This window comes from Hippichthys cyanospilos, chromosome 4 (genome assembly GCF_059441005.1).
Source record: "Hippichthys cyanospilos isolate Australia breed blue-spotted pipefish chromosome 4, RoL_Hcya_1.0, whole genome shotgun sequence".
In the NCBI taxonomy this organism is placed as follows: Eukaryota; Metazoa; Chordata; class Actinopteri; order Syngnathiformes; family Syngnathidae; genus Hippichthys; species Hippichthys cyanospilos.
The window spans coordinates 21661281-21673710 of record NC_142372.1 but is presented as its reverse complement, the minus strand read 5'-3'; the positions used below and the strand labels follow the sequence as shown (position 1 = coordinate 21673710).

The window sequence follows — 12430 nt, the reverse complement described above, 5'->3', positions numbered from 1 at the left end:
ATATTCTTACGTTCTTTTTGGCTTGTACCCTGAGAAGAGGATCACTAACAGAACCAGACGACATTCAAAAAGGAGTTTCTCCCCAACAGTCTCATTGAGATTCAGTATTTGTTCTCACTAAAGCCTCCCACTCACTTTCAAGACGACAACAACGAAGCGTTGCAGGAGACAGGAAGAGGAGGAAGGCAGAGTTGGTTAGCAGCAGGAATGGCACAGGACCACAGAAACCCTTTGGACGCTTCCCTCTCATTGCGCCTGCCAACGTTCATTTTGCTACCTCAAGCACAACTACACCCTTGACCGTTTCCACAGCAACTTCTGTTTTCTTGTTTTGTTTTTGCATCCTCACATAGACGGATCTAAGCCAATTATCAAAAAGACCCTTCTAGAGAGTGAACATTTTGCATTCAAATAGAGTCATTATGCTGATATAAACTTTTTTCACAAGTTTGGACACTTGGAACTTTTTATGTGTATGGATGCATCATCCACACTATTTACAAAAAAGTGACAAAGGAGCCTATACACACCTAAGCATGGACATTTAGTTATTGTTGAATCTCTGGCAAGGAAACTCAACATGGACAAAAATGGAATTTAGTTAGGGCGGCAATAAAAACAAAGCCGCTGGCATTGTCGTACAACCATGGTATATTAAACTCCAATGGCTATTAGCAAGTGATCAGCTAAAGATTTTAAATTATTCAAACATTTAATTCATTCTCTTTGTTTCCTTTTTTCAACCTTGTTGTTATAAACACAAAATTTTATCTGGACAGCTGAGGATTTGGTACTCTTGGCACTTGTTGTTGAATAGTCACAAAAATCCTGGTGCATGCTCATAGGTTAAATTACTTGAGAGTAGGCTCCACTAAATCTTGTAGGTCTTTTTATAGCTTACTGAGGCCTCTCTAAAACGCATCCCTCGAACTGGCGTGCTATTCTCAATGAGAATTTCTCATTCATTGTCATTTTATAATCAAGCACAGATGCATAGCCTCCCGTTTCTGTACCTTGTTGAGGTCTTTTCAATCCAGAATGGCAGCCGTTTAAAACTGCGGATACCGCTGGCCTTGAGTTAATGGCTATTAACCTTCCGATTCTATATTGCAGGGGTGGGCACTTTGCCAGCACTGATGGACTGTCTGTCAGTCCGTCACTGACGGACACCCGTTTTACTGTCAGACCAACAAATGACAGGAATGCAGAAAAACGGCGAATTAAAAATGTCGGTATTGCAATTTTCACCCATCGTTGTAATCCGTTGGGATAGACATTAGGTCATGTGTCCATCGGGTGTCCACAACCCTTTTTGCTTACTGTAATATGATTCAACTGACTTTGTTGCAATCAGCCCGCAGTAAATATGACAATAGTCACTTTACAGTACCACTAAGCAGTGGAGATATACTGTATGTCCAGTTGAGGAAATAAACTGGGATGATTCAGTTCACTGCTTGTCATTCATAGCTATTACAAAACAGACTTTACAGGAGACGTATTTGTAGTTGCTCCCTGTCTTAGTCCTGGTTTCATTTCTTGCTGATAAGACCATTCTGGGATGTGTTTCAAGTAACCAATGAATGCAGACCACATTTGCATCTTTTCGCGGATTGGCTCTTGGCAAGGAAATGCAAGATATGAGTTTTTTAATTCCATAATTAAATATTTTGTGTGTGTGCGTGTGTGTGTGTGTGTGTGTGTGAATTCAGCATCAGCAATGCGTTTCAGTTTTAGTGTATGCGACAAATTTAGACAAATGTTAATGAAACTGTCATCCATAGTTGTAGGGCGGGCAATTATAAATGAGAACAGACAGCTACGATTTCAGTCATGTAAACATGATAATGCCATCCAATGGATGTGATTGTTAATTGCACTCTCGCCCCCCCTGTAATAAACATGATGGTGTGTTATACTCTACAGAAAAAATATGTCACCCTCTAGTGGTGGTGGAAGGTTGGACAAAAAAACGGACGAAGAGATTGCAATTTTGTCTGGCTTGAGAAAATGACAAACCAACAATGACAGGGGCGGAGCTCTGATGAATGTTGGACCAGCAAAAAAAATATAAGTTTCCCAACTCTGCTATTTTGACAGGACAATACACTATCAGAAAAACTTCCCAAGCGTATGTCAGACGACACTATTAGAACTAGGTTTTATCTCACAGTCTTTCAAGTTGACGTTATCTCATGAAATATGCCAATAACATTCATCGAATTTAAAGATAACACATGTTCCAACATTTTATGCAAAAGGCAAAAAAAAAAAGTTCATGTTTTGTTGTGAGATAGCGGGAACAGTTGCCCCCGACATATGGATTGGTGATGGGCACCTAAAATAAATATTATAGTTTTCACTGGCCCTTTGATAACTATGAAGGTAAAAAAAGAAAAACTGATTCAATAAACGCAATTCAAATCCGAGGTATCAATGGACTGTAGCTGCAACTAATGGCACAAGATAAAATTCATAGCACAGCTCGTAGGTTCCCTCCGGCTTCGCAGGTTTGCCTCATAAATAATTCTCTAAAACATTTTAGTCCTCTTTGCATTATAATGATGTCACTCTAAAATCAAACCTGTGGATGTCTTCTCATCCTCAAATGTGGCATGAATACAAATAGTGCTTTTGTTTGTGTCCCTATCACCACTGGCCAGCTGACACAGAGAAGAGTAATTGTACAGACAGGCACCGAGAGGAGCAACACGATACAAATGACAGACGGACACAAAGAGGTTTGCTGTTGTTTATCAGTCCTGTCCAATGCTGTTGACATTTTCCTTATCAATGTGTATGTACTGAATATTTAGGCTGGTTGATGATGGTAAAAATAATAATCATGATTATTTTGGTTTATTGAAAACACAGTTTGAAACAAAAAATATTATTTATTGATATATCATGGCTTCATGCCTATTCATTCCTGCATGTTGAATATGTTTTATCTGAACACTAAATTCTTTTGGCCACTATAAAACCTTGTGAATATGATGTGAAATACAGGTCTCTTGCACTCCCATTCAGGTGCATCCACAGCTTTGCACTTGTTTAAACCGTAAAAAAGCAGTTTGCTGAGTATCTTGATCTAATTTATTTTGTCTTTGTTTTATATTGTTATTTGCAAAAGTCCTGGGGCTTATTGGACTAACATGGAACCTAAGGTATCATATTTTGCACCGTAGCGTTCCACAATGTGGATTGAAATGACAATATGTGTATGACGTTTTTGAATATTCGTCATATGAAAGAATATCATTCCAAGGAGGTCAATGCTAATTACCCCATTAGCACGTCAATAGGTTTTTACCTTAGCTTTAGCTTTAGCCTGTCAATGTTTTTAAAACCAATCAAGTCTTCTATTTAAATATACCATGCATGTAATTGTTTTTGCTGTTTGTTTAATTTTCCAATAAACTCAACTGTCATAAAACACATTTAAAACACATTTAAAGAGGCCAGAATCACATACACATAACATGCTTTCCGCACAAAAACATGGTGGATACAGGGTACCTTCACAATGTGAGCAACATTTCAAGTTCACCTAAGATCTTTAGAAGGTGAAATCAAGATCATGATTAAATCACAATTTGGCGATCCCTATTGACTATATAGTACAAATCTATTATGAATTTAGACCTGTTTGGCAGTGTGTGCTCATATCAACCAATGTCTCTTGCTGTTGCATCCCAGTGCACAGCAAGGGCGATGTGTGTGTGTCCATGTGCGAATCTGTCACATCAATCGTTGTGAAGCAGTGTCAGATTAAGCAGGAGTTGCAACACCTCCCGCATCCTTCATGCTTTACTGAACCCAAGGGAAACACAGCCAGAAAAGGAGACTGAAATCTGCCCAGCATACCTACATATAAAACACATATTTGGAAAGCAGTACTCCACGTATTAGTTGGGGTTTCAGGGTGTTTTTCTTTTAAATGTCAAATTAACTGCTATCTACTGCATATAAATATCAAAATCCATGTGTTTTGTCATGTTGTGTAAAACTGACAAGGAGTTTCACACCTCTTGCGAATTTGGCTGCGGAGTGTCCCATGATATGAGATATAAATGTATGTTAGGAAGTCTTTCCAGATGTTAGCTTGGAGAAAACGATTCATTCATCCATCCATCCATCCATCCACCATCTACCACTTTATCTGGAGTTGGGTTGCGGGGGTGAGGCGCTTCCACAGGGAAGCACAAACACTCTTCACAGCCACTTCATCCTGCTCTTCTGAGAGGATCCCCGGGTGTTCCCAGGCCAGCCAAGAGACATTATGTCTCCAGCGTGTCCTGGGTTATCGTCAGGGCCTCTTCTCGGTGGAGCATCCCCAAAACACCTCACTAGAGGCGTCCAGGAGGCATTCTAACCATATGCCCAAGCCACCTCAACTAGCTCCTCTCAATGCAGAGAGGCAGCAGGTCAACTTTGAGATCCTCCTGGATGATCAAACTTCTCAGCCTAGCTCGGACAGCCTGTGGAGGAAGCTCGATCAGCCGTCAGGTATACATGTCGTCCTTTTGGTCATGCCCTGCAGCTCGTGACCAAAGATGACAGTCGTCTCCTATGGTCCTACAGTCCTGATCAATCACTTCATCGAGTGCTTCGCCTTTTGGGCTCAACTCATACTAATATACAAGTCATACTATTTTTACCCTCTAGCCATTTTAAATTATACTTCAGCCCCTGACGAAACTTATTTTCCATTCGTAAATCTAAAGTGCCCATTGAGGAAAATATTGTGTCTTATTTATCTAGCCAAAGGTCAATACCGAGGAGAAATAAATCAATGACCAAAATGCCAGCCAACAGATAGAAAGCCTCAGTCAACATGGTGTGCGGAGTACTAATTTCACATTCCCACGGGATGGGTCCAGAGGTCATACGGGATAGAAAGGACATTGGATGAGGACGTGAATGACCTCATGAGGTCTGTCTCAACAAACTAAGCCAACAACCGAGCCAATCCTGTGATGACGAAAATCAGGATTATTGGATCTGTCATTTGAATCTTCTTACATCACATCACTGTCACTCCGCTCTAAAGCCACACCATGGACCATTGCATCATTTATGTCTGAGATATATGTATATGCTAGGTAAGCACTGACACACACAGACCGGTGTAAATAGAATGCATAACAACCTGTGAAAATATTGATAAAGACCAGAGAGACAAGTTTGTTTTTGTGATACACTGCTATCATCTGTATTTATAGTAAATGGTTTAAGACTTAAGAAGACTTTGAGCTGTGAGCTAGGTAGTCTTTCAATTGAAATGCAAAATATTTTCCGATACAAAGAATGGAAAGAATTGAACAAAACTCTCTGTATTAGCCACTGATGGGTGAGTTATACTATAGAACAAACTATGCTGCTTTGGTTCACTACAATATTACAGCGGGCAAAATAAACACCAACCATGTAAGATGCCGGCAAGTAGCTGAAATGTGATGGTTGATGATGGATGGTATTCAAGTGATTATAGTTATGAAGGTTTTGATGCAGTGTCAGGATGTGTGAAAACTATTAATTTTTTCCTCTCAAGAAGGAAGAATGTTGTTGCAAATTAATAAAAGATGAGTGTTGAGAAGCTCCCAATGCTCCTGAGCACTCTTCTGTGGTTTTACTTCTCGTCAATCAGGAACCGATATGTTTCTTGAATTAAGTTCTTCATTACAATCAAGGCAGTAATTTGGGGGATGTCTCAATTTAACCACACGTGTTCTCTAAAATGGAGTCATATGGATTTATATTAATGGTGGTGTGGATAACCCCAGGGAAAAGGCTTTGTTTTTGTCATGCGATGTGTAATTGCAATAAAATAAGAATTTTCATCTTTTTATTTCATTTTTTTTAAGGTTTCAGGCACTTTGATGCACCTGGTTGTTTTCGGGGGGCCAAAAGTTTTGTTTTTCCTATGGGGGGGCTTGGCAAAATCTCATTGAAACGCACTGGTCTGGAGGAATAGTAAAACATTTTAGACTTTAAAAGCTGTTATAGCTGCCAGCTGCTCTAGCTGCCAAGGGTTTACTAACGTCACACTGATCCCCAAATTCCCCAAAAATTGTCGCTCAGCAGGTGAGCAAATACAATTGTGTATATGTAAGGCATCCATCCATCCATTTTCTACAGCCGCTTACCCTCGCTGGTGCCTATCCCATTTGCAGTAGGCAGGGGCTACCCTGAAGACAGGGACAAACAACCATGCATGCAGCCTAATCAGACCAAAGGACAATTCAAAAGGGTACATACACCTACCAAGCATGTTTTCAGACGAGGGAGGAATCAGAGGTGGCCAGAATGTAAGGCATCTAGATCAGTGGTTCTCAAAGTGGGGTCCGTGGAACCCCGGGAGTCCATGGCCTTACTGCAGGGGGTCCGTGAAATAATTTGAGTCTCTTGAAACTGATTCAGTTGATCTATTAACCGCTACGGATGTGTGCCTTGTTTGGCATAGCCAAATCAATGCGACGTCTGTCTGCCTACATGGAAGCCGAGTAAGGACAGAACATTAAGTTATTAAAAGAAAAAAAAAACATATATATACTGTATATATATATATATATATATATATATATATATATGTGTGTGTTACTAACAAGGCGATGAAGACGGCAAAACTTATGCTGCTTTTTACTTAATAATTGTCAGCAAACTTTAGGGGGGAAATTGACCCGGTTTGTTGTAAGGAGGCAAAGAATTCGCGATTTTTATTTTCTAAACTTCATTATTGCTGAAAACTTACACATAGACTCAATGGTGTAGTGGGGATTTTTTAAGTGGGTGTATGCGATTCTGGGATGTTCTATATATACATCCAGAACATCAATCATAGGCTACAACACCAGTTGAACTAACGTTAAATTTAATGATTTACTACAAAAAAATCACAGGCCAACGTTGTTAAGCATAACTCGCATTAGAACAATGAAATAGAAATAAAAATAAAAAATCAATGTTTTTCTGCTTTTTCTCTGTCATTTTAGTGCAGGGCTAAAACCGAAATAAAAATTGAACGTGGCGTCGGGAGAAGTGGGTGGACGGCGTACCCCCGCGTACCATGCCCTCTACACCCCTGCATGTACTTGTTGCCACATTGCTGTTGCTTAATAAAAAGACCACTCATGTTTGGCTTAAATTATTTTGGTTTGTTTCCACAAAGATTTGCAATGGGATTCCTTGGAAAATGTACTTTCTAAAAGGGATACCTGACTCTAAAAAGTTTGAGAACTCCTGATCCAGATAAAAAAAACATGAAAATATATTTGACAAGCTACTCCTCTGGACTGTTTAATGACATATCTCATCCTCATGGGTCCAATACCAATACCAACAGCTTCAAGGTTGCCATATACTCTTGGCAGTTCTCTAAGAAAAACAGCTGCAGCAGCATCGTTGGTGTCACTTAGGTCGTTCTTTAAAAAAGGCCAGTGGGTGCGCAGCAGAGAGGAATGGATGTTTGAGTGATGACAGTCTCCGTGACTGTATTTATCCATTCATTTTCGATGTTTCTCATCCTGTTCAGGGTCAGGAAGGTGGAGCTTATCAGCCGTGGACTTTCCTTGTTGTATGGTACCAACGCACTGCTCTACATGCTATAGTGAGAATGACATTTCACCAAAAGCCAGGTAAGTGTCATGGTTTGTTGGGTTGTGGGTTTATTTTGAGGGGTTCTGTTTCTGTTTACGTTTATAGTTCCGGTTTCTGCCCCTGTCGCGTCTGCCTGCGTTAGTTTTGATTTAGTCCACCTGTCTGTTACCTGCGCCTCGTGTCCTCCAATCTGCTCCCTTTGCCTGTTGTCCCTGCCCAGCTGCCATGTGTTAGTTTGATTAGTTTGTGAATGTATTTAAGCCTAGTGTCTGTTACAGCCCGTGTCGGATCATTGTCTCTGTCGTGTCAGGTCATTGTCGTCTTGTAGTCCCGTCTCGTCTCGCCCATCAGTTTCGTGTATTCCTGCCAGCCTGCCCGTAGTGTTTGTTTTCCGTTTTTCCAGCTTGCCTGCGCCCTTAGTTTTTGCCGTCCTGTTTTTCCCGCTTTTTGTTCCCGTTCGTTGTATTAATAAACATGGATTTCATCAACCCCCTGTCCCGACGCTCCCCTGCTTTTGGGTCCTCCGCAACCACGCCGGCGTTCACACCCGCCGTGCACCCCCGTGACAGAATGATCCGACCAACGCAGGACCCAGCGGGAAGCCCGCGGCGGCGGACACGACGCCGCCGCCCCGTCCGCATCCGCTCTCAGCCCGCCGGCCAGCCCCGTTCCCCCAGTGTAAGACCTCTTGTTTTTTCTTCCGTGTTTTTCCCCTCGGAGTCCGCGCCTGTCCCCGCTTCTGATCTGTCCCCCGCGTCCGTCACTTCCGCGTTTCCCTCGTGTTCCTCCGACCTCCCTTACGACACGATTCTGTCCCCGCACGTTTTTTGTAGTTCCGATTTCGCTGATTTGCGTAGTTCACCTTCCGTCCGTCCACCTGATCACTCTTCCTCTCCTGCTCGCGCTCCTCACTACACGTTAGAGTCTAATTTTTCCGACATCGAGGATTGCCCTCCCTTCGTCACGTTTCGTTCCAGTACCGGTCCTGATTTTGTTTACCCGCGTCCCTCTTCCGTCAACACTTTTTATCATATTCCGTATTCGAGCCCGTGCACCTCTGATTATGATTTTGATTCAGATTTTGACTATCAGTCCGGCCAGTCCTTTTACAGTTCGTCCGAAGACTCCGATTCAGAGCCCCTATTTGACCGTGACCTTTTCGTGGGCTCCCGGTTGGCATTTCGTGGCCGCCGGTGGAGGGGCCCGCGAAAAGGCCACCGCCCCAGTGACCACCAGAACCCATCTGTTCAGCCTTCCGATCCGTTCCCTCCTGTCTCTGTGTCCCCCTCTTGCCGCGCCCTGCCTACTTCCTCCTGTCCTGTACCACCCTCTTCTTGCACCCTGTCCCAAGCTCCTGTCGCGTCTGTACCACCGGTCTCTGTTCCCCAAACTTCCTGCCGGCGGGCTGAAGCGGCACCCGCCCCTGTCCCAGCGCCAAGGCGGCTACCCGTACCTGTCCCAGCGCCAAGGCGGCTACCCGTACCTGTCCCAGCGCCAAGGCGGCTACCCGTACCTGTCCCAGCGCCAAGGCGGCTACCCGTACCTGTCCCTGCGCCAAGGCGGCTACCTGTCCCTGCGCCAAGGCGGCTACCTGTCCCTGCGCCAAGGCGGCTACCCGCCCCTGTCCCAGCGCCAAGGCGGCAGACCGCCCCTGTCCCAGCGAGCCGGCGCCCGGCCTCTGCGAACCCTGCGAGCCGGTCCCCGGTCTCTGCGAACCCTGCGAGCCGGTCCCCGGCCTCTGCGAACCCTGCGAGCCGGTCCCCGGCCTCTGTGAACCCTGCGAGCCGGACCCCGGCCTCTGTGACCCCTGCGAGCCGGACCCCGGCCTCTGTGACCCCTGCGAGCCGGACCCCGGCCTCTGTGACCCCTGCGAGCCGGACCCCGGCCTCTGTGACCCCTGCGAGCCGGACCCCGGCCTCTGTGACCCCTGCGAGCCGGACCCCGGCCTCTGTGACCCCTGCGAGCCGGACCCCGGCCTCTGTGACCCCTGCGAGCCGGACCCCGGCCTCTGTGACCCCTGCGAGCCGGACCCCGGCCTCTGTGACCCCTGCGAGCCGGACCCCGGCCTCTGTGACCCCTGCGAGCCGGACCCCGGCCTCTGTGACCCCTGCGAGCCGGACCCCGGCCTCTGTGACCCCTGCGAGCCGGACCCCGGCCTCTGTGCACCCTGCGAGCCGGACCCCGGCCTCTGTGCACCCTGCGAGCCGGACCCCGGCCTCTGTGCACCCTGCGAGCCGGACCCCGGCCTCTGTGCACCCTGCGAGCCGGACCCCGGCCTCTGTGCACCCTGCGAGCCGGACCCCGGCCTCTGTGCACCCTGCGAGCCGGACCCCGGCCTCTGTGCACCCTGCGAGCCGGACCCCGGCCTCTGTGCACCCTGCGAGCCGGACCCAGGCCTCTGTGCACCCTGCGAGCCGGACCCCAGGCTCTGTGAACCCTGCCCGTCTGCCTCCCAAGCCAGTCGCCCGTCTGCCTCCCAAGCCAGTCGCCCGTCTGCCTCCCAAGCCAGTCGCCCGTCTGCCTCCCAAGCCAGTCGCCCGTCTGACTCCAAAGCCAGTCGCCCGTCTGACTCCAAAGCCAGTCGCCCGTCTGCCTCAGTCATCCCAAGTCAGTCTCCTGGCATCCCCGCCGTTTCTGATTGGCCCCCAGTGGCCGTCTCTGTCCAGCCTGCCGTTCCCAGTGCTGCCAGCCACGGTGCCGCAGCCTCAGCCTGTTGAGCCACCAGCCACGGCGCCTCAGCCTCCTGAGCCGCCAGCCTCTGCGCCGCTGCCTCAGCCTCCTGAGCCACCAGCCACGGCGCCGCAGCCTCAGCCTGTTGAGCCACCAGCCACGGCGCCTCAGCCTCCTGAGCCGCCAGCCTCTGCGCCGCTGCCACAGCCTCCTGAGCCGCCAGCCTCGGCGCGGCAGCCGCAGTCGCCTGAGCTGTCAGCCATGCCACCATTGCCGCAGACGACAGAGATGCCAGACGGTTCCCCGTGGTCGCCCCTGTCCCAGGTCAGTCTTGTGCTCTCACTCGTGTCTGTGGTCTGCACCCAGTGGCTGTTCCCTGACGGCGTCCAGCCGACGCCTCCGCACCTGCCTGACGGCGTCCAGCCGACGCCTCCGCACCGGCCTGACGGCGTCCAGCCGACGCCTCCGCACCGGCCTGACGGCGTCCAGCCGACGCCTCCGCACCGGCCTGACGGCGTCCAGCCGACGCCTCCGCTCGGGCCTGACTGCGTCCAGCCGACGCCTCCGCTCGGGCCTGACTGCGTCCAGCCGACGCCTCCGCTCTGGCCTGACTGCGTCCAGCCGACGCCTCCGCTCTGGCCTGACTGCGTCCAGCCGACGCCTCCGCTCTGGCCTGACTGCGTCCAGCCGACGCCTCCGCTCTCGCCTGACGGCGTCCAGCCGACGTCTCCGCTCTCGCCTGACGCCGCCCTGCTGACGTCTCCGCTCTCGCCTGACGCCCCGCCTGCCGATCTTCAGGGGCAACCGGGATACAAGCCTACCTGGGGTGGCTTGCTGTTCGCCATCGGGCGCCCAGGTCGCCCGCCTGACTCGGCCCGCCGGGCACATCTGCTCTGGCGTCCTGGCCGCCCGCCTGATTTGTCTCGCCGGGCGCCTCTTGTCTGGCGTCCGGGCCGCCCACCTGACTCGGCCCGCCGGGCACATCTGCTCTGGCGTCCTGGCCGCCCGCCTGATTCGCCTCGCCGGGCGCCTCTTGTCTGGCGTCCGGGCCGCCCACCTGATTCGCCCCGCAGGGCACCTTTCGTCTGGCGACCGGGTCGCCCGCCTGACTCGCTCTGGCGACCGGGTCGTCCTCTGGACTTTCCCCCTCGGGTGCATCCCGTTTGGCACCAGGGGTGCCTTTGGACTGTTTTTGTTTTTCTCCTGTGCCCTCCTCCGGTCCCCCTTCCGCCCACCCTGCCTCGGTTTTGTTTGCTTGTCGGTTTGTTTTGGGACGTCTGGGATCCGTCCCTTGAGAGGGGGGTTCTGTCATGGTTTGTTGGGTTGTGGGTTTATTTTGAGGGGTTCTGTTTCTGTTTACGTTTATAGTTCCGGTTTCTGCCCCTGTCGCGTCTGCCTGCGTTAGTTTTGATTTAGTCCACCTGTCTGTTACCTGCGCCTCGTGTCCTCCAATCTGCTCCCTTTGCCTGTTGTCCCTGCCCAGCTGCCATGTGTTAGTTTGATTAGTTTGTGAATGTATTTAAGCCTAGTGTCTGTTACAGCCCGTGTCGGATCATTGTCTCTGTCGTGTCAGGTCATTGTCGTCTTGTAGTCCCGTCTCGTCTCGCCCATCAGTTTCGTGTATTCCTGCCAGCCTGCCCGTAGTGTTTGTTTTCCGTTTTTCCAGCTTGCCTGCGCCCTTAGTTTTTGCCGTCCTGTTTTTCCCGCTTTTTGTTCCCGTTCGTTGTATTAATAAACATGGATTTCATCAACCCCCTGTCCCGACGCTCCCCTGCTTTTGGGTCCTCCGCAACCACGCCGGCGTTCACACCCGCCGTGCACCCCCGTGACAGGTAAGAACCTTCATTCATCCAATTTTGTGTTTTCATTTGACTTGATCATGTCTGATGTTCCATGTCATTCTTCCACGGTCATTTACGTTCTTTTTCTTATGGAAGCCATGAGCTACAGGACGTAAATCAATAACATTAAAATTGTTCGTAGTTACAGTCAAACGCATAACAATAAAAGTCACTAACATGTTGGCATTTTGGATCCGATGATATTAGATTTGAAAAAACGGATACTTCTCCGTTATGTGGAGCGGGACCTTCCTGTGTCTGGGCTATAGCTTCCGCGTTCCGGATACTGGAAGTTCCGTTGCAAGGAATTGATCGTTAAT

At 48.8% G+C, this 12430-nt stretch overlaps 2 protein-coding genes across 3 annotated transcripts in view; one reads left to right on the top strand and one right to left on the bottom strand.

Moving 5' to 3' along the window:
* The window catches only part of apba2b (amyloid beta precursor protein binding family A member 2b), a 46129-nt gene that overhangs the window by 24536 nt on the left and 9163 nt on the right, over nt 1-12430 (bottom strand). The gene's annotated exons all lie outside the window — the stretch shown is intronic.
* On the top strand, nt 7499-11182 carry LOC148425002 (uncharacterized). The gene is made up of 2 exons (XM_088414001.1): nt 7499-7637; nt 10249-11182. Exons 1-2 carry the CDS (start codon nt 7579-7581, stop codon nt 11024-11026), a joined length of 837 nt encoding a protein of 278 aa, XP_088270127.1. The 5' UTR covers nt 7499-7578; the 3' UTR covers nt 11027-11182.

Coding starts and splice junctions, on each gene's coding strand:
- LOC148425002 (XM_088414001.1), top strand. CDS start 7,579: ATGGTACCAACGCACTGCTCTACATGCTATAGTGAGAATGACATTTCA. Junction 7,638..10,248: donor GACATTTCACCAAAAGCCAG/GTAAGTGTCATG, acceptor ATTGGCCCCCAG/TGGCCGTCTCTGTCCAGCCT.